Source organism: Oenanthe melanoleuca, chromosome 7 (genome assembly GCF_029582105.1).
Source record: "Oenanthe melanoleuca isolate GR-GAL-2019-014 chromosome 7, OMel1.0, whole genome shotgun sequence".
NCBI classification, from domain to species: domain Eukaryota; kingdom Metazoa; phylum Chordata; class Aves; order Passeriformes; family Muscicapidae; genus Oenanthe; species Oenanthe melanoleuca.
In genome coordinates this window covers 16672471-16691698 of record NC_079341.1, presented here as the reverse complement: position 1 = coordinate 16691698, position 19228 = coordinate 16672471, and the positions used below count along the sequence as shown (strand labels likewise).

The following is a 19228-nucleotide window of genomic DNA, read 5'->3' as shown; positions in this document are numbered from 1 at the left end:
ACAGTGATAAACAGCCCCTGTGCAGCAACAGGGAACTCCTACAGCTGTTTACAAATGCAGGGCAGCCCCTGCCCTCAGCTGTGTTAGGAAGCACAGCCACCTACGATTCAACTGAGAAACAAGTGCTTCATGGAACATCTCTAATTTAAAGTTTTCCTTAAAACTCTGCATTGAAAAAAACCAAAACACTTTCCCAAATGTAGCTTCCTGTAAGGGATGCTATAATATTCACAGTTTACAGACTACTCACCTTTCTGAAACAACCATGCAGCTTATTAAAGTGAAAACACTCAGCCACTTATCTTTTTGCAAAGAACTGTTACTTTACCTTTTCTTAGGTAGCTGCCCTCTGACCAAAGGAAGGAAATAACATTTCATATTAGAATAACAAATCCATCTGCAGCACTTTTCCCCTCAAGCTTTCAAGAAAATCCATGGAACAGCAAATAAAAAATTATTAAAAAATTTTTAAACTATCATTGTTTTTAAAAAGTCAGCAAAGACACCCACTCAAACAGGCAAACGTATTTCAGAAACAGTCACCTGAACACCCCACCTCTATCACACACTGACGATTTCACTGAAGTATTACAGAGGAAAAACTCATCTGCATTGCCTAAACAGCAATTACACATGGCCAAATCACACACACAGAACTAAAATAAAAGTAGTTGTAGGTCAAATAATAGCAATGACTCAGTAAAGATAGCCTGCCTGGTCCTTATTCTCAGGAGAGGGAGGGTTTACTGGTCAAGTACTTTATGACTCACAGTACAGTATATTAGAAATTTTCTATGTATTCTTTAGAATTGAGAGATTGCCCTTGTAGCTCAGTAGGTAGCTCTCCTGTTTCTGGCCTACGAGGTCATAGCTTTAAGTCCCTGCTGAGGAAACTTAACAAGTTCTATCTATAAATAGAACAGCATTAGATGCTGCTACTCTAGCAAGGGTGGTGGCCTTTAGACATGAAATTTTATGTTTTCATCTGTTCTGATACAAAAAAGAAACTGGATATTATGATAAAGAAGAATAACAAAGTGGGTTCCAAAATCCACTGTCACTTCAATTAGCATGATACTAACAAATCTAGCCTTATCAAACTATGATAAAGGCTAGACAAGACTACAATAATTTCCCTCCTCAATGAGAGTAAGTAATTAAATAAAATTACAGACTTCACAATATTTGAGACTGAAACTGCCTAGGTACTATACAATCAAAAATCAATTTGTGACATCAAGAGGCAACCTCAACATAAAACAAATTTTGGACTGTTTGATTAATAACAATGTTTGAACACTAATAGCAATCTATCTGAAAAAGTAAAGTATATTCTTGAGAGACATTTATTTAATTATCACAGATTAGTATGATACATATAAATTTTTGCTCCTAATATCCATACATTTGAGGAGGATTTATTCAGCTCTCAGAACAACTACTTGTAAGAAATTTGAGAAGAAACCTATTTTAACACTTATCTGAGTTTATTTTTGCTTTAAACTGTAACTACCTGGCCTTAGAGGAAGACAAATTAAAGCTCAGGTATCAGTATCACTTAGCCTGGCAATGTAATTTACTGTTCAATGAAGACAAAGGCTAACTCACTGCAGTGATGACAATTTTCCAGCGCCTGTTCCACAATCTGCACCCACATGCCCAGGAAAACAAATTCACTCCTCTGCTGGAGACAAAGCTGCAAACAGAATACTGTGAACAGCTTAGAGCTAAAAACTCACAAATTTTGTTCATGTACGCACACCGAAAGGAAAGAAACAACAATAAAACAGAAGATTAAGGTGATTTTATAATGTGACAATATTCCTAGTTTGGTTTTTTCTGCAACCTGACATTCTGAAACTGTAACATGCAATGCAAAACCAGTTGTAAATACAAATTATTTCACTTTTGGGGAGGATTTTGATAAAGAGTAGAGGAATGCCATTTTCCTAACTCTGTGATCAGAAAAATCTCCTATGCAAAACTTTTTCTCAAAATTAAAACACTGCACAATATCTAACTGAAAAAATCCCAAACAAACAAATCTACAAACCAAAACCCCACAAGCACTACATTAATACACAGATATGACTGCCAGTTTAATTTGAAAGCTTTCCCAATTTCTGGATTTATAAAGGAGAAGTTACTGAAAGCCAACTGCAAGTTTAGCTGAAATATGAGCCATTGCAAATATTTTATTAAACTTTAATTCAGTTGCTCTAACAATAAATGAGAAAGTTTCAATAGGAACTATCATCTACTCAATAGCATACATCAATATATCTTGACTGTGTAATACTAACAAGTTTGATATGTGCAGGCCATTTTAAACTTTGGTAGCTCAGCAGTGAAAGATTTGTGTTTGTAAACAGGCAACTCTTTTTTAACAGGTGTCAGTTACACTTACTAATATAAAACAAAACCAAAGCATCTTCAAAAAATTGAAACAAAATATGTCAAAGACAACACAATTTTTCTTAAGACAGATATGTTTACATCATTTCAGGGTGAATTGTGACACATTATAAAGATGAAAAAACAGCTTCAGATATTAGAAGTGACAGAATAAGCTACACCTGCATAAACTGAGCAACTGTGATTCCCAAAGCACAGAACACACATGCTGCAAGGACAAGATGCAAGTCATACTTTAGTCACTGAAATGTTAGTGCAGTGGAGTGTGGCTAAGGGATATCCTCACATGCCTCCTCTCAGCAGCAGTGGGATTCCAGGAGCAGCAGGTATGGTTCCTTTTTAGAGAACATGGGGGGAAAATGCATCATGTCTTAATTATATAAAAACTACCAATGATTAGCATCTTTATGTAGAAAATGCATTTTTATAGGAAGTCAAAAAAATAAGTGAAAAAAGAGGCTGTATCTCATTCAGCTAAATAACTTTATCACCACTTAGATTTCTGTGGGCAAATCAGAACACTGGTAATATTACTAAAAGTCATCATTAACCTTCATGTTAGAAAAAAAATAAAAGTTAAGTCAACTTGATTTTAAATGCTGAGCAAAAATCAGCAAAAATACTGTGAAACTCAGTTTTGATTAGTGCCTTTTTCAAGTAAGAAACTACGCTCAACTGACATGATTCTTAGCTATCGATGCTTTAATGACAAACAGCTTTAGAAGTTACCTAAAACCCTAAAGGAGGCAGAATCAGGGGGTGGACTAAACATTTCCAGTTTTAACAAACATAAAACTGGAGTAAAAGCAATTAAAGCTTTCTAGGAACCCATTTGCATTGGTCACACCAGTCACTTCCGTAGGACCGCAGGGGATGTTTACCTAGCTTCACAGTTCTTTCACTCTTATCACAAAGAGCAAGATTTCACGGATTATCAGTTACCAAACTCCCCATCCTGCTGCTAAAGGGCAGCTGGAGCTCCTCTGCTGTGAGGTCAGAGCACTTCAGAGGAGCAAAGCAGGAGCTTCCCAGCCCTGCCTGCACTCACCCAGCACCGAGCCACCGCAGGCAGCTCACACCATCTTCTGCAGGACCAGGGCATGGCACAGCTGAGCTCCCATGCTCTTCCACAAAACCCAGTGTTACCTGCCCTACTTTAAACGTTGGGCATCCAACCCTAGTATTTTTTTTATTAATTGAAAAGGACTATTTGATAGCAAAGTACTTTTACAGAGAAGCTTCCTCTCAATTTCTGTATCTTTGAAGAGAAAGACTGGATTTCATTAAAGAAACTAAAATAAGAAACTAAAGAGGAAAATGTGGAATATATTTTCTAGAAATCTAGGACTGCAAAATATCAGTGGAAAGAGAAATTCAAAAACATGAAGAGGTCTGGCTGTTTAACATTTAGTACCTTCAAAAACTTGAGAGAGATATAGCAGGGACTAAATACTGATATCTACCATTTTCCTCACTGAAGCATTGTTTAAGCATAATGTGCAAATTTACACTTGTAACAAAGTTGCCATTTATAGCTCACCATACAAAGAAAGTAATTTTCTACAAGTGCTTGTGACCAATCTGCCATAAAAGTTGAAAGGTGGTTAAAGCCATTAAACTGGGAGAAGAAACACTATGATAACCTTCAAACAGCCTGCCTTCTATCACCACAAAAACCACTGCTGCCTCGGTTAAAACTGCAGTACACCTGAAAGATGGAGAACAGAACTGTCAGAAATGTTTCAAATTAAACCGTGAAACTTGGAAGATGAACAAAGCTGCAAGTACCTTAAAGCACGTGTCAGGTTACTATGGGACTGCAGCCACCACTATCAACCACTTGAAAATTAAATCCCCATTCGTTCAGCCAGTAAGTAAGCAAGTATATCTGTCTCAGGTTTTCATAACTGTGTGTGACCGAAAGTAAATTATATCCCTACCCGCAAGAAACCGGGATAACATCTGAACATGTTGTTTTCTTTTTAAGTGTATGGAGATCAAATGGTTTAGTATAAATATTAGTAAATAATTTTCAGTTTGTGCACTTCTACAGAAAAAAAAAGAATCTACAGAAAGTATCAAAAACAAAGAATGGATTGGTCTATTCTGCAGGGGAAAACTTAATTGTCTTGTTTGCTGAGCTAAGAGAATCTACTTCAAACTGTCACTAATCACGTATAAAAAAATAGCGGTGCTTGACACAAACTTACCTCTCCTTTTACTTGTTCTGTTACCCTATCATGTGTGGTTACCATGTGTTGCCTATTTCTTTGCATATATTAAAACATACCTTAGACACATAAACAATGTTTTCACTGATTTAATGAAAACCATATATCTCAGGAAAAGTAACAGTCTAACAAGGATATGGAAGTTTGAAGGCTGAGAATCCACAGCCATTTCAAGATGGGGCTATTGTCTCCTTTTAAATGAAGTAAAAAAGTAGAGAATTAGCCAGGTGGAAACAGATAGCATTTCTCCTCAGCTTTATGCAATGTAAGAGCTCTCCTGTGTACCTTGTGTATCAAGTGATAGGCAACAGCCTCCTCCGAAAAACATCTCAAAACACAAAGAAGTAACAACATTATATTCTGTTATGGCAGCTAAAAAAGAAAATGCATTTTATGCATGTCCTAAAGAAAATGCAGTTTAACACATCCTCAGTAAATAAAGAGAACAGGATCAAACCCTTTAGCCTAGAATTATACAATACCTCTGGTGAGCTACCCAAGTTTGTCTCATCATGCTCAATACTATTTCTATCAAGCCACTTTCTTACCTATTGTTATCTTTATTAATAATACTTGGTTAATTCTCAAACTGCTTTCTGCAAAATTACCAACTGAACCAAGTTAAGTCAAAGCCTAACAAGCTTTTCTTTAATATACTCAGGCATGAGTCCAAATCCACAATGACCTGCTTCTGACTTCCTGCCTGGCATTCAAAAAAAGAAAAAGTTCTCTGAAGGACTCTGCCTCCCATGCTGGCCATTACCACAGGCAGTAGTAGTGCATACCACAACAGCATAAAGACAGGGAGCAACACTTTCAGTGCTCAAAGGTGAAAAAAGTGTTCCAGATCAAATCAAAATGAAAACAAACACTAAATTTTCCATGCTCTGAAAATACACAATTCCCAAATCACTTCCTGTTACAGCTCTTCTTACCAACATTTTATCATTGTTATCTTCTCTTCATCTTCAACACCACCTCCTTTCCAGCTTGCTGGCATACAGTCATACACCCTCCAGTCCCCTGCCTATTGCCCTTGAACAGGAGCAGCCTGCCTGGGCTCTTCTTAAGCCACTTTCTACTGTGATGGCAGAGATTCAGTGTTCAGCGTCCACTCACCAGGCTGAAAACAACATGTTGATTTCAGGGCACAGCTTCCCAAAGATACACAGTTCATCAGAAACTTGGACCAAACCTTGGTAAAATGCAACAAAGAAACTTTCCCCTCAGGATCTGCAAAGCTTAAGGATTTACAAAAGCAGATTTCTACTTCCATTTCTGTCTTTTATTAACACATTCCATTCCTCCTTCTTCATGAAATTAAACAAACCGCCACACACTGCCGGCAAAAGAAAATGACACATCATTACTGCAGATTTCCAAAAACCCAATTTCTTTTTAAGTCTTCAGTACAAGGCCGATGAAGAAAGGTGTACCTGTTAGATAGCAGAGGATGAGGATTGTCTTGGCTAGAAAAACTCAAGACCTGATGGCTTTGAATTGAATGGTATAAGTTAAATTGCAATGGATATTTGCACCACAGTTATTAATTACAGTACAATGCTGTCCTTAAGCTAGAGAAAATAGATTAGTAAGTTTACATACGCATCAGATGAAAGATCCCATCACAGGCATTAATGTGAGACAAGAAGGAATTTCCTAAGCCTTGTCCAGTGTGGGCTCCTTTCACAAGGCCAGCAATATCCACCACATTCAGAAATGCTGGAATTTTGCTGAAATATAAAAGTCAGAAGTTTCATTACTAAAGCATATTAGCCAAAATTTTTGGCACAGAAATAAATTCAGAACATGGAAATCCAACACTTCTTTTCCAGAACAAGTTAAACATCACAGTATGGAGTGCGTAAGATAAAATTCCCCCCATCCCACATAAAACATCCATATTTTAAGTTGTCTCTAAATATTTCTGTAAAATTAAGTTAAACTAGTTTTGAAGTGTGGAATCATACAGACAAGTACACAGTAATCAAGCAGGCCTGGAAGACTGAGGCATAAATATGTCATGTATAATGGACAATTTTCACAGGACCAAAGGGATACAACACACTCTGCTACTGCACACCTCCAAAGTTACCGTTTAGTTCAGTAGGTTATTCAACTTCCTCAAAGAGCACTTTTTTTTTAATACAGTGCTGATTAAAATTAGCAGTGATCAGGTTATGCTAACAGTTTGGAAAAAAAGCAGGTAAGTTGAGATGGTATTATAAAATAAACAGCTGTGATGTTTTCCACCATAGTGAGCAGCAAAGGATCGAGAAGACATGTTCACATGACATTTTATACAGCAACAACAGAACAGTCATTAAGTTCAAATCAGGTGACAAAAACAGAAAAAAAAGCTTTTAAAGTTATGGGAGATTTATAAACTGTAAACCTTCCATCCTCCACAAATTCTCAACTTGTTAAAAAATGAATAAATAAGTTAATGGGCATTAAACTTTTCATACCAAATTACTTCTCAAAATCCAGCTGAGTCAGGAAAAAAACCCCCCAAGAAACCACCAAAACTTTGTGATAAGGTGTTGACCAAAAGTACCTTCACATGCTCTATGCAAGTAACATCATCATCATCATGAACAGTGGCAGAGACAGAACCACACTGAAATGCTGCAAATTGTTCACCTGCAAAAGACCAGAAACTGCACACCACAGTCTCAAAATCTCCAGCATGATGGCTCCAAAATAAATAGTTGGAAGAGTAGTTCATTCCCATCAAACACTTCATCACCATCATATTTCATTAGCACTACGCTAGAACTAATATTATTTTATTTTATTTCATTTCTATTTTATATATTTTATTTTATTTATTTTAGTGGCAGTAAGAATAGCAGCAAACACCCAAATCCAGAGCTCTCACAGCCCCAAGGAGAGTGGACTGACCATCCTGAAGTTGGCATGAGTGAAAAGAACTGATGTGGAAAGTGGAGAGTGTTCTGTTCTATGGTGAATGCTCTCCAACACCAGATTCAAATCCAAAGATAGAGATTCTGTGGTCTACCTTAACATGCCTTCTCCAAAAAACTACCTTTGAAGTGCTGCCCACAGACAGAAACAACCACGAAGGGGGGAATGAGGGCTAGGGATGATCTAGCTAGTAATCTTTTAGGCAGTATTACACTACTGAAATCTTCATTGTCCACAGCCCAAACTGAGTTTTATTTTTATTGGTGTGACAACTTGCTGATAAATATGTTTTTCCAAATACTGAAATATTTGACAACATGACTGCTGTCACATCTGTGAAAGCAGGAAACTCCATCAGCAGGAAAACCACCCTTCTCATCACAGTACCTGATATGGCAGCTATAACCCAGATAGAAAAAAATGTAGTTACAAAAATTTATGGATCATTGTCTCTGCTCTGAGCAACTGACTTAGGCAGAACAAAACACAGTTCCAACTTTTTTTTCTTTGGTGCTACCCCACTTTAATTTTACTGCAAATAAATCTGCAGATGTGCTTCCACACTTCAAATTAACTCTAATTTGGGGAGAGATCTAGAATCTAGAATCTGAGCATGGAGCACCAATTACTTCTGGAAGAGTAGTGACCTAAAGGTTTTGTTTTCAATCTTGCTCTAATACTTCCAAAGAAAAATTACTTCTTTGAAATAAAATAATTTATAATGCAAGATCTGGACAAAATCTTTTTGTTTACTAAGGTGAAGTTCAAAGTGCCACTAAACCTGTCAGATATAATAAATTAGGAGCTTAATGACACGCTTAATGTAATTAATATCTTTGTGATGTACTTAGAAAAAAGTAATTATTTAACACAATATAGTATGTTAGTTAAATTCAGGTAACACAACAGTGACTTTAAACTTCACTAGGCCCATGAAAAGAAGGGCCCATCTTGGGAAAACAGATACTATGTGCCGCAAATTAATGTGGTCAAAAGAACGAATATATGTACATTTTGAAATAAACCAATTTTGCAAATTTCACATTTTTGTCACACTATTTTAACTACCAGTACACAAACTCTGAACAAATCCTTATTTAAGACAATACCAAGAGTAACTCACATTCTGAAGACAGAAGCCAGGAAATATTAATGCATTAACCCTGTAACTCCTTTTCACTGATACAAACAGAACTAACATACAGAAGAAACTGCAGGCAACTTCCCAGTCCTTGCTTTTTGACACGTAGCTACTCAGAAGCAAGACAGGAAAATGCCACTCTTTAAAGCACTCCTCTATTGTCATTTTAAACTGTGTTTTAAGGAAAACAAAGGTGGCGTAAGAAATGTTCTATGCTCTCCTCTCACCTTTCTGGTAGGATTAACCTCCTGGCCAGCCATCAGAACAATTCACACTTTCACTACAAAGATGCCACATTACAGCAAGACAGATATCTTCACATGCAGATGGCCACTCTATCACCAGAATCAACCTCATTTGCTACACAATGGAAAGAAAGCCCAGCACATTTCTTTCACAGTTGAGTAATACAAGCAAGAGACCTTTGAAGTGTATGGGTTTCCAGGGCGCTTTCTCACCTTCACTTCGGGTACCAAAAAGCTCACATTCCAGGCAAATTAAAACTATCCCCATTGGCTGACACCTACCCCGGTCTAAATATCTGTTACATCGTAGAAAGATGTAAAGAAAAGCAGAAAAAGGCACAAACTAGTCACAATTGCCTGTACTCTGAAGAACAAAGAGTAAACACTATGAAACTAAATAAACAGAGAATGCTGCACAGAATGGGGGAAAGTGTATCTTGAATATGGTTTATCGAAGACTTAACTGCATTTTGCTTTTTTTTTCCCCTCCTCCTCTAAACAAATTAATTTCCATTTCTTAAGATTCGTTAGTCAGCATTAGCATAATGTCACTGAGCCTCAAATGATCATCAGGAACAGGTGGCATCAACTGATCATTTGTAACATCACTGCAACACCAATCTACCATAAAGCATGTCACAAGGATTTATAACATGAAACAGAGCACCAAATCCTGAAGTATCTCTATATTTTAACCACAGGTACAATCCTTGAGTAGGGATTTTTTTTCTCGCTTTGAAAAACATTAGCATTGAGTTTGTGTTACTGTACCACCTTCACTGTGTGAGCAACCATGCACTAAAGAGCACAAGACTCGCTGGGCCAGACAAAGTACAGTTTTGCAGTCTGGTGGTTAGAGTGTTTTCAGGAGTAAGAGGCTTATGCATCCATAGGGGTACATATTTTGCAGAAAAGAGAAATTCTTCCTCCTTCCTGAAAATTCATAAAACTTGAGTCATCTGTTACCATTCACAAATGACCTGAAGTAAAAGCAGCAACACAGAAAGAGAACATGTATATTGTGACAATCTCTTTGAGAGCCATTCAACTCTCAGTCTCTCCCCACTGCTATTTTTGGCTCATTTCCAAACAGAACAGTTTGGAACTCCCTCTTCCAGGAGACTGTACTCCCTATTACAGTTCCCACAATCAATCTTGCAAGCAGTTCTGACCAATGTAAGCAAAACTCCTCACTGGGCAGATAAAGGAACCTGCTTCCAAAGAACTAGGTACTGCAGATGAACCCTGGTCATTTCTATGCAAGAATGATTTCATTAACAGGATTTTATCCATGATAGTGACAAACAAGACTTGAACCTAATGGCATATGAACCAGAAGTGAAAAATCTGCTAATTAAATTGCACTGATATGAATTATAAACAAGGTAAGAGATTCAATGTGGATTACAACATATACTCCGTGTCCTGTACATATCAAATACCTGCACTCTCAGAACTATTCAGTAAGTTATTACACAAACAAAATACAACTAATTAAATTTTGCCTTCTCCCATTAGGCAGAAAAGATGGCTCAAGTCAGCATTACTTAAGATTTTTCATTCACTGCTGGCAAATAAGTAATGCTAGAACACGTATCACAGCCCAGCTGATATACACAGGCTCAGAACAAACCAAAGAGCAGGCAAACTCAGTAACACCTAAGGAAAAAGAACATTAACAACAGGATATAGCTACCATTTTCCAGTAATTTTCTGTAAAAAAATGGGATTATTTTACAGATGTTAATATGTTAGAGTTCCAGCCTGCTAAGTTATTGATCTCTCACTTTGAAACTACAGGTGGTTTCCATTTACACAAATGCTCTTCTTAAACACAGACTAAGTCCCACATGATGTCCCTCAGCAAGTCCCACTGCTGATCTGGTTTCTACTAAATGCTTTCCAGCACTGATTACATAATTTTGACTTTAAAACGTTATGATGTGTGTGAGTATGCTATCCTACAATGAGTTCAAGGGAACTTTCATTTAATATTGCAGAGGACTTTCATGATCTAGACAGCAGTGGGATTTACTCAGATTTAGATCAGTAATCACTTAAGCACTAAAGATTTAAATGAATGATTTTATCAATCTGCAACGCAACAAAAATCAAAAACAATCTACAGACAAAAAAGAAACATAATGGATAGTGCTAGAGTTGAGGAAGGATAGTCGCAATTTAGATATTATCCTCCTTTGAGATAACCAAAACTGATTCAAAATTTAAGTTTGAAAAGGAAATCCAAGCTAGATTAGAAATAGTCTAGGTGAAATAGAAACATTTGTGGCTGCAATAAGTTTTGTGTTTGTGAATACGTGTGCAAGGCAACTCACAGGTGCCAACAAGGAATGAACCAAATACTGACAACTTTTTAAGTGGCTTGATTCATTCCTTCTATCAGCTCACTCCTGCTTAAAATCTCTTTGATTTTAAGCAAGGGAGGAAGCAGAAACATAAGACTTTAAAATCATCTTTTTATTAATATTTTCAGACAGGCTGATTTCTATCAGCCAATGCAGTCATTTGGTGTAATTACTTCCAGTTAGGTTGTAGGTTAATTACCTTATACTTACAGTGTTTCTTCCTGAGTATTTCTTCTAGTTAGTCGTGTAGTTTAAAGCAGAAAAAATGCAAATAATTGCAGTGAGGAGATTACTGGAGCACAAAATAAATGAAATAAAGAGGAAATAGCAGTTTCCTCTACCACCTCAGTGAAAATCATTTTGAAGCTGGACTCCAGTGCCACCTGAGGCACATCTCCTGGTCAGGCACAGAGCACTACAACTGTGGCAATAGGTTGGGGGACCTATGGGCTAAGAGTGATGGGTACATTCACCCAGAGACTTTCAAGCTATTTGTGAGTTAGGGCACAAATCATGTTCAAATTACATGAGTTTGACATACACTAAAAAAATAGTCCTACATGTAAGGTAATTAAGCAGCATTTTAATTAAATTTAGAACAAAAAATATGCAAGAAAATAGCTTCATTAAAGCCTTTAATATGTTACTAAAATTTCTTCAGATCCACTCTACACACAGATCTTTTTTTATGTGAGATACCCATCACTCCTAAACACACAGTGTCCCATAAAATAGTAACTGCAGTTAACAGAGCAACTCTTTCTGGCTTCCATGTCATAATTTTCATGTCAAGAGCCACTTGTTGAGATGAAAAACATCTCTTTTCCATTACAGAATTAGCAGACATCATCCTCTGCTACCTACTTAGTATTCATAGATAGGTGGAAGGAAATACACCTTTCTGTTTTAGTTCCTGCTGAAGTGAATCAAGTCTACAGAAAATACTCTCTTTCTAGTTACTAAACTGGAACTAATCCAATCATTAGTCTGTAAAACCTTGCTTGAAAGCACCTGTACTGCAGTAACAGGGGTAGGAGGAAAACAGAACAAAAAAATCAACCATATCCTTTCTGAGAAAGCTACACATGGGCACAATGTAACAAATGAGTTCTCACTGAATACTGTATGACATTTGTAACAAACAAATAAGTAGTTTGAATACATACACTAAGTTAGTAACATAATAAAAACAAATACCTTTACAAGCATTCAGAATTGTTTAATATATTAAAGATTTCTCTTTTTTTAGTATCCACAGTTTCATTCACACCAAAAAGCAAGCAGTTAGTACCACTAAAGTTCAAAGAAATCATCTATATCACACACACAACAACATAGCAGCTTTTACTGTAAGTTCTTAGAGCCCACCTTCTGTGTACAGTCTATATCATTCAACTTATTTACTGTGAACAGTCACATAACATCCCACTGCTGCAGAAAGGAAAAAAGCACAGGTTATATACAAGTTCTGCCAGTGTACTTTAATCTACTAAGTACAGATTTGCCTACAGATGATAGTCTCTAAATTTTTGCCTACGTGATTTCATTTACAAACATTTCATTTCCAATTAATACCAGTCAGCTTCAGCATGGGCTAACAGCACACCAGTCCCAATCAAGCTGAGGCTCCTCTCTTTTGAAGAGAGGAATGGATCTTCAAGCAATAAACTACCTGAAGATCCCAACTCTTCCTCCAATGGCAGAACAGCCACTAACTCATACCAGCAATGCCCCTGGTAACAGTCAGCCTTGCTGCAGCAGAGCAATCCCAGCTCAGTGACACAGACAGCAACTGCCAGCCCAGCCATGACCCTCTCCCCTCCCCTGGCTCACACCAGGCACCACGGCAAGATCACTTTGTCCTGTCACACATTATTGCAGTTCAGACAGTCACCCCTTTTTTCTTTTCCCCACCTCCCAACAATGACTGTGAAGACAAAGTGTAACATATGGCAAATAAAAACTCAAATCCTTTAGACTTTGGAAGACAAAATCTTGAGGCTAAACAAGAGTCCAATTTAAAGAGAATTCACTGTTTATAAACATTCTGTGTGCACAGATGGATTACATCTACTAATCCAAACAAGTCCAAAATTACCACAGAACGTATTACATAAAGATGAAGAACAAAATCAAGACTATACAGAGAAATTAGGACATTTAAATTACAATTCAGTAGCCTATCTTTGTGACAACAGCCTCCTTTTCCAGAGTTAGTCTCAGGCAGACAAGCACAACAGCCCAGTAAGTCACCTCTTAGTAAGTCTAGTGTCCTACTGGACTATCACTACTTATCTCTGCATCATTACAGTGAAAAACAAAAATCATATAAGCAGCATAACTCAGTAGCTATAAATATCCACTAATGCCCATATTCATTAACTTTAAGTACCAAATGTCTGTAGAAAGTCAAAAGACCATTCAAACAAAAGCTGATTACCCAGTTTATTATCAAATTCAGTATATTTACTGAACACAGGTTTAGAAAATATACTATTTTCATTAATATTTTAGAGTGATGAGGGGGGAGGGAGGGAAGGAGAATTTGCTAGTCAGAGAACACACATCCATTTACAGTATCTACACAGTATTTACAATCTTAGTACTCCCTGTAAAGATAGATGGTCAAAGGCAGGGTGAGGGGATAAGTAATAATCTCTTTGTCACTTCAGCTATTAATTTGGGAGTAGCTGTTGATAGCTAAGTGAGAAGAAAAAGGATTACTGACATGGTCAAAGAAGCACTAACAGGACAACTAAGAAGAAAACTGTCAACAAAACTTAAAAGTCACACCACTATCTCTGCACAGTCAACAGCCTGAAAGCTCTAACTCACCAGTTTTGTTTTTAAAATCCATGCAGTAACCATCATGCTTAACACTGACTTGAGCAGGAAAAACAAGATAATGTGTCATAACAATCTACCTAAACAAACAGCTTCATATTAATGCAGTATTTAAAAACTGCACAATAGTTACAGATGGAAATAGCTTGCTTAGATCTGGAAATTAAATCAGAAAATGGATTTTTGACAAGCAACTAATCAATCTTTTTTAACTGTGAGTGAGATCTGGCTCTGGAACTGAGGCCTGAGAGTTGAAAAAGAGCACACAAGTGCATGCTTGTTTGCTCTGTGATTTATGTACACTCACTTGAATCAAGATACCTCTGCAAGTAACTGCAAGCTAAAATTAATGAGTCACAAATCCCTATATAAGTTTCTGTTTTCTGAAAGCACCTTAACTTTTTAAAAAAAGTTTCCACATTGAATATACACAGCAGATTACAGTTGGTAGCAAAAAAAAAAAAGTGACAAAATTAATATACTCCTAGAATAATGAAAGAATCAGAAGAGTGTAGGTAGGAATATCCTCGGATATACCACAGAACAAGGAGCAGAGCCTATTAAAAGGAGAGAAAATTAGGGACAAAAAAGACTGCCCATAAAACTTATTGCCATATAACTGAAGATGGAGGGATAATAACAGGTATTTGTTTAGCTACCTAAAGCACATGCAATATTCTGAATGTTTCAAAGCATAGGGTGGAAATCTTACAAATGAGCAACCTTATGACAAGTTAGGTATGTCCACTACTGTTCACTTTCCAAATCTCTTCAGAAGATCCTCCAAGCCACCTAGGAGCAACCACATTCAAAGACAGGAACACCAAGCACCAAATGGTGCTGAGCAACAACTGAGAGCTCCTACATTCATCATTCTTATACAGTAAAGGTCATATTGGGGGCATGAGAAAGGTACAATCCAGGCAGACATATAATTTCACATTCTAAAACAGATGTCAGCAACAAACTTCTAGATATTACAGTTGCATTAAACTTTTATGAAAAGTTTTGGTTCAGTAATAATACTTCAGCTGCCCAACTGAAGAAAAATATTGAGAATTACCTCGGAGGTTTGTGATACTGGCATAGGAAGTCAAATCTGTCATCTGGCACAGGTACTCGACTCTCGTTTGGATCAATAGTACAGAAAGGAAAATTTTCCGCTGCAGCTTGACTCTTTGTTAACACATTGAAAAACGTTGATTTCCTATAAATGACATACAAACATTCTTAAAGGAATTCAGCTTAAAGTGTTTACAAGTACTGGATTAAACCACATCTTATTCTTACCCAAAGTGATACCAAGCTTTCAATTTACTTCAACAGCAGTGATCATTCCCCTGATTCCAGAAGAAGACACATGCATCTGGAATGCCTCACTTAAGCCCAGTGATGTTTACCTCTCTTCCTTCCCCTTTAAAATTCCCCTAAGTATATTGCACGCACACGTTAACAAAAAAAAAAAAAAATTAAGCCAACTGCACAGCCCTAGTGGATATTTCTCATTTTCTGCAAGTACAGTGAGATAAGGTGAGGTAAAGATGCTTGAAACTTTTTTTTAACTAGTTTTGCCATGACTCACCTTTTCTACAAGTATATTGTTCCTTCAGATTTATTTACATTGTAACACAATTTCAGCACCCAAACAATAAAAGTCAACAATGAAAAGGAAAAAAAAGAAAGCAAACCACATCAGTTAATCAATTACCAATAATTTCTCCTGCATATGAAGATACAGTTATACTTCACCAAACTAAATTTTCATCTTTGCTAAACATCAGCAGAAACAAGCCTACAGGTAGTCTAGCAGGGGGGAAAAAGAGAACACTTTCCCTCAAACCAAGTAACAGACGACTTTGTTAAGTGGCATTTCATAGGCCAAAAGAGCAATTCTTCATTTATTAACTCCCAAATCTTCTACAATAAATATTCAGGTTGTTGCATTTCATGTTGCTGCTATGCATACATCTCAAAAGTCACTAACAATTTTCTCTGAAAGTTAAATCATAACATAATTGAAAATGCTATTTATCCCCACTGGCATGCAGTACAATCCTACAATTAATTATTTCCTTTATGGAGTATATCTTAGCTACACCCTGAAAAATAAAAGACAATGAAAATATAAGAAAGCAATGCTTCCAGCTTTAAGACATGAACAAAAGCTTGTCCTCTAATTTGTTAAGGATTTAAAGACTGAGAATGCTGAGACCTTCTCTTAGTAAATAGGATATACAAATTAATACCAAAAACTTTCACATGTACAATCTCCTCCAGGTAAGTAATCAATTCTCCTTTTTAAGTACAGCTCCTGCGAGCAGCTGTAACAACTGCAGATGAGATGCATGACAGAAATCAATTATTAACATTCCATCACCCCTTCCAAACTCTCACTTAGGCGTGTACCACTACAAACTCCGAAGAAGTTTCAAGAAAGTCCTCTTTCCTGCTAATGACACGGAATAATTAACCCCTTCCTGCGCACATCATCCCAACATATAAAAGGAATTTGTTGTGCACTAAGTATTTGCATGAAAACACGCACTGCACATACACAACAGCTGGAGTAAGGAAATGCAAAGGAGGACAGTGTTTTATAAAACTCAGCAATTATTACTTTTCCCGTCTTTGAACCCTTCGCTACGATCTAGTCCCGACCCGCACACCTGCCTGTGGCTACCCGCAGGTACTCCAGCCGCAGGTGAAGTGCCGCGGCGAGCAGCGCGCCCCGCGCCCCCAGCCCGTCCCGCATCCGCCCGCCCGGAGCGCCTCCCGCCCTGCCCGGCGCAGCGGCGAGCGCGGGCCCGGCCCCGCACACCTACCCCACGTTCGGCAGCCCGACGATCCCGATCTTCAGGGACGTCCCGAACCTTCCGATAATCGGGTGCGCCTTAACCCCGTCGCCTCCCTTTTTCGGGGGCATCTGCAAGCACAGAGGAGGGCACACTGAGCTCCCCGCGACACCCCCGCGCCCCCTCCACGCCCCGTCCCCTCCCGGCACGGCGCAGGGGCCCAGCCGGGGCCTGCCCCCGCAGGCAGCCGAGCGAGGCACCCGCGCGGCGGCAGCGGCGGCGGCAGCGGCAGCGGCGGGGCCGTGCGGGCGCCCCGCGGGCGGTGCCGGCCGGGCCCGGTTCCGCTCACCTCGGCGGAGCGGCAGCGCCAGCGGCCTCGCACGCGGACGCGCCGGCGGAAGGGGCGGCGCCGCGCGGGGCAAAGGGCGCGGGGGGAGAGGCCGAGGCGCGGCCCCGCCCGCGGCCGTGAACGCGCGGCCCGGGCCCGCACGGGCGGAGCGGCGGCGGAAACCCTGCGCGCACATCACGGAGCCAACGAGGCTGGAAAAGACCTCCCAGATCATCGAGTCATCAACCTATGACCAAACACCACCTTGGCAACCAGACTGTGGGACTGCCTGCCACATCCAGTCTTAAAGACCTCCCTGGGCAGCCCATTCCAATATCTTACCACCCTTCCTGTGAAGAAATTCCTAAACCGCCCCTGGCACAGCTGAAGAAGGATGGAGACCATGTCCAGCGAGTTGCAGAGTGATGAGATCACCCCTGAGCAGCCTTCTCCAGGCTAAGGTGCTGGTGTCCTGTTTGCCAACCCATCAGTCCTGCCCCAGAGCAGGAACCACTGGGAAGGTGAAATACCCAATGCCCAGAGAACTGCCGTGGGCTTTCTGGATTCAAAGGAGTGCTGGTGCTTAGGCACACCACTAGATTTTTGTGCATGCTTATCTAGATAAAAAAGTGTATGGTCAGGAGGAGACCCTTGTAAAAACACTGTGATTGATTTATAACAATTTACTCGGCAAATTAATAAAATAATCTAAAAATAAAATAGGTTATGAAGAACAGATTAAACATTTAGAATCTGAAAAAAATAATTGCAGAAAACCTTACAGAAGTCAGATCAGGACTCTTAAAAAAATTAGACATTTTCTTTAACTCAGGCTCTGCTTCTCTGAACCATTAAAGATAGGTACCATCAAGTGTTGCCTGCTAAGAAAATTGAAGGAGAGAAGGCACTAAAAACTGTTCTTATAGCATGCCCTATTTTAAGTCCATAAAATAAAATTCTCAAAACTTGAAAAACATGAGTGAAGGAGTCAAGGTGAGAGTATCATCAGATATATATCATCTCAATCACAGTAAAATGAATATAATATTGAATGTATTTTTAATTCTTTAAGAAAGGACACTTTTACTAAGCCTAATTTGAAATTATACATTAAAAATGTCTGTTACAACTTTTATATTTCAGTGACATTCGATTTTTGCAACAATAATATTGAGGAAGAGAATACTGTATCTGTTCAGAGTTTTTCTATTAGTATAGTGATAATAACAGTTCTTGCTGGCAATATATTTATATATATTTATGTAGTCTTTCTACTGTTTTAGAATCTATTGCTATACACTTAAGAGGGGAAAAAGTATATCTAGTTCAGATACAGTTACTTAGTTGTTAAATAAAGCTAATTTATTACTATACCAAACATTCAGTAAAATTGAAATTAACAGAAATTATTTATAAATAAATTCAGTGGCATCCTTCACATCCATAAATTACAATCTTCAGTAACCAAATTTAGTTTCCTTTTCAGGAACAAAATAAAACATCATAGCTTTTCACACTTCTAAAGTTCAAGACACTTAACTTGTCCTGAAAGTAGCATTTAGCAAGACTATTTCACAGCAACAATACAGGATGGATTTGCCTAGCTCTATTAATAGGGCCACAAACTTTCTGAAAGACTACTCTTGGAGAGCTTTTCTGATTATTACATTTTCCCACATCCAAACGTTTTGTCAGACAACTTTGCTGTCCAGCCTAGGCACAACAGCTCTTAGTAGATTAACTTTTTGTCTTCTTAAAATAAAAATATTTAACTTACCAGTTTGTAAGCACAATACAGGCATAAGACATAAGCAATTTGATACATGAAGTAAAGGAGACTATGTGTGTGTTTGTGTATATATACATACACAAATAATAAAGCCTACTGTAAGTATAATTTTGATTTTAGCTGTTGTGAAAAACAGCTGAAATGGAAGT

General features: G+C 38.2%; 1 protein-coding gene across 1 annotated transcript in view; it reads right to left on the bottom strand.

Annotated features, from left to right (window-relative positions):
• The window catches only part of OLA1 (Obg like ATPase 1), a 91195-nt gene extending 73705 nt beyond the window's left edge, over positions 1–17490 (bottom strand). The window contains exons 1-4 of the mRNA XM_056496854.1: positions 17312–17490; positions 16993–17093; positions 15234–15377; positions 6252–6379 (exon numbers count right to left, since the gene is read on the bottom strand). Coding sequence (XP_056352829.1) covers positions 6252–6379; positions 15234–15377; positions 16993–17093 — 373 coding nt within the window. The 5' untranslated portion in view covers positions 17312–17490. The remainder of the gene's footprint in view (positions 1–6251; positions 6380–15233; positions 15378–16992; positions 17094–17311) is intronic.
• Positions 17491–19228: the final 1738 nt, after the last annotated feature.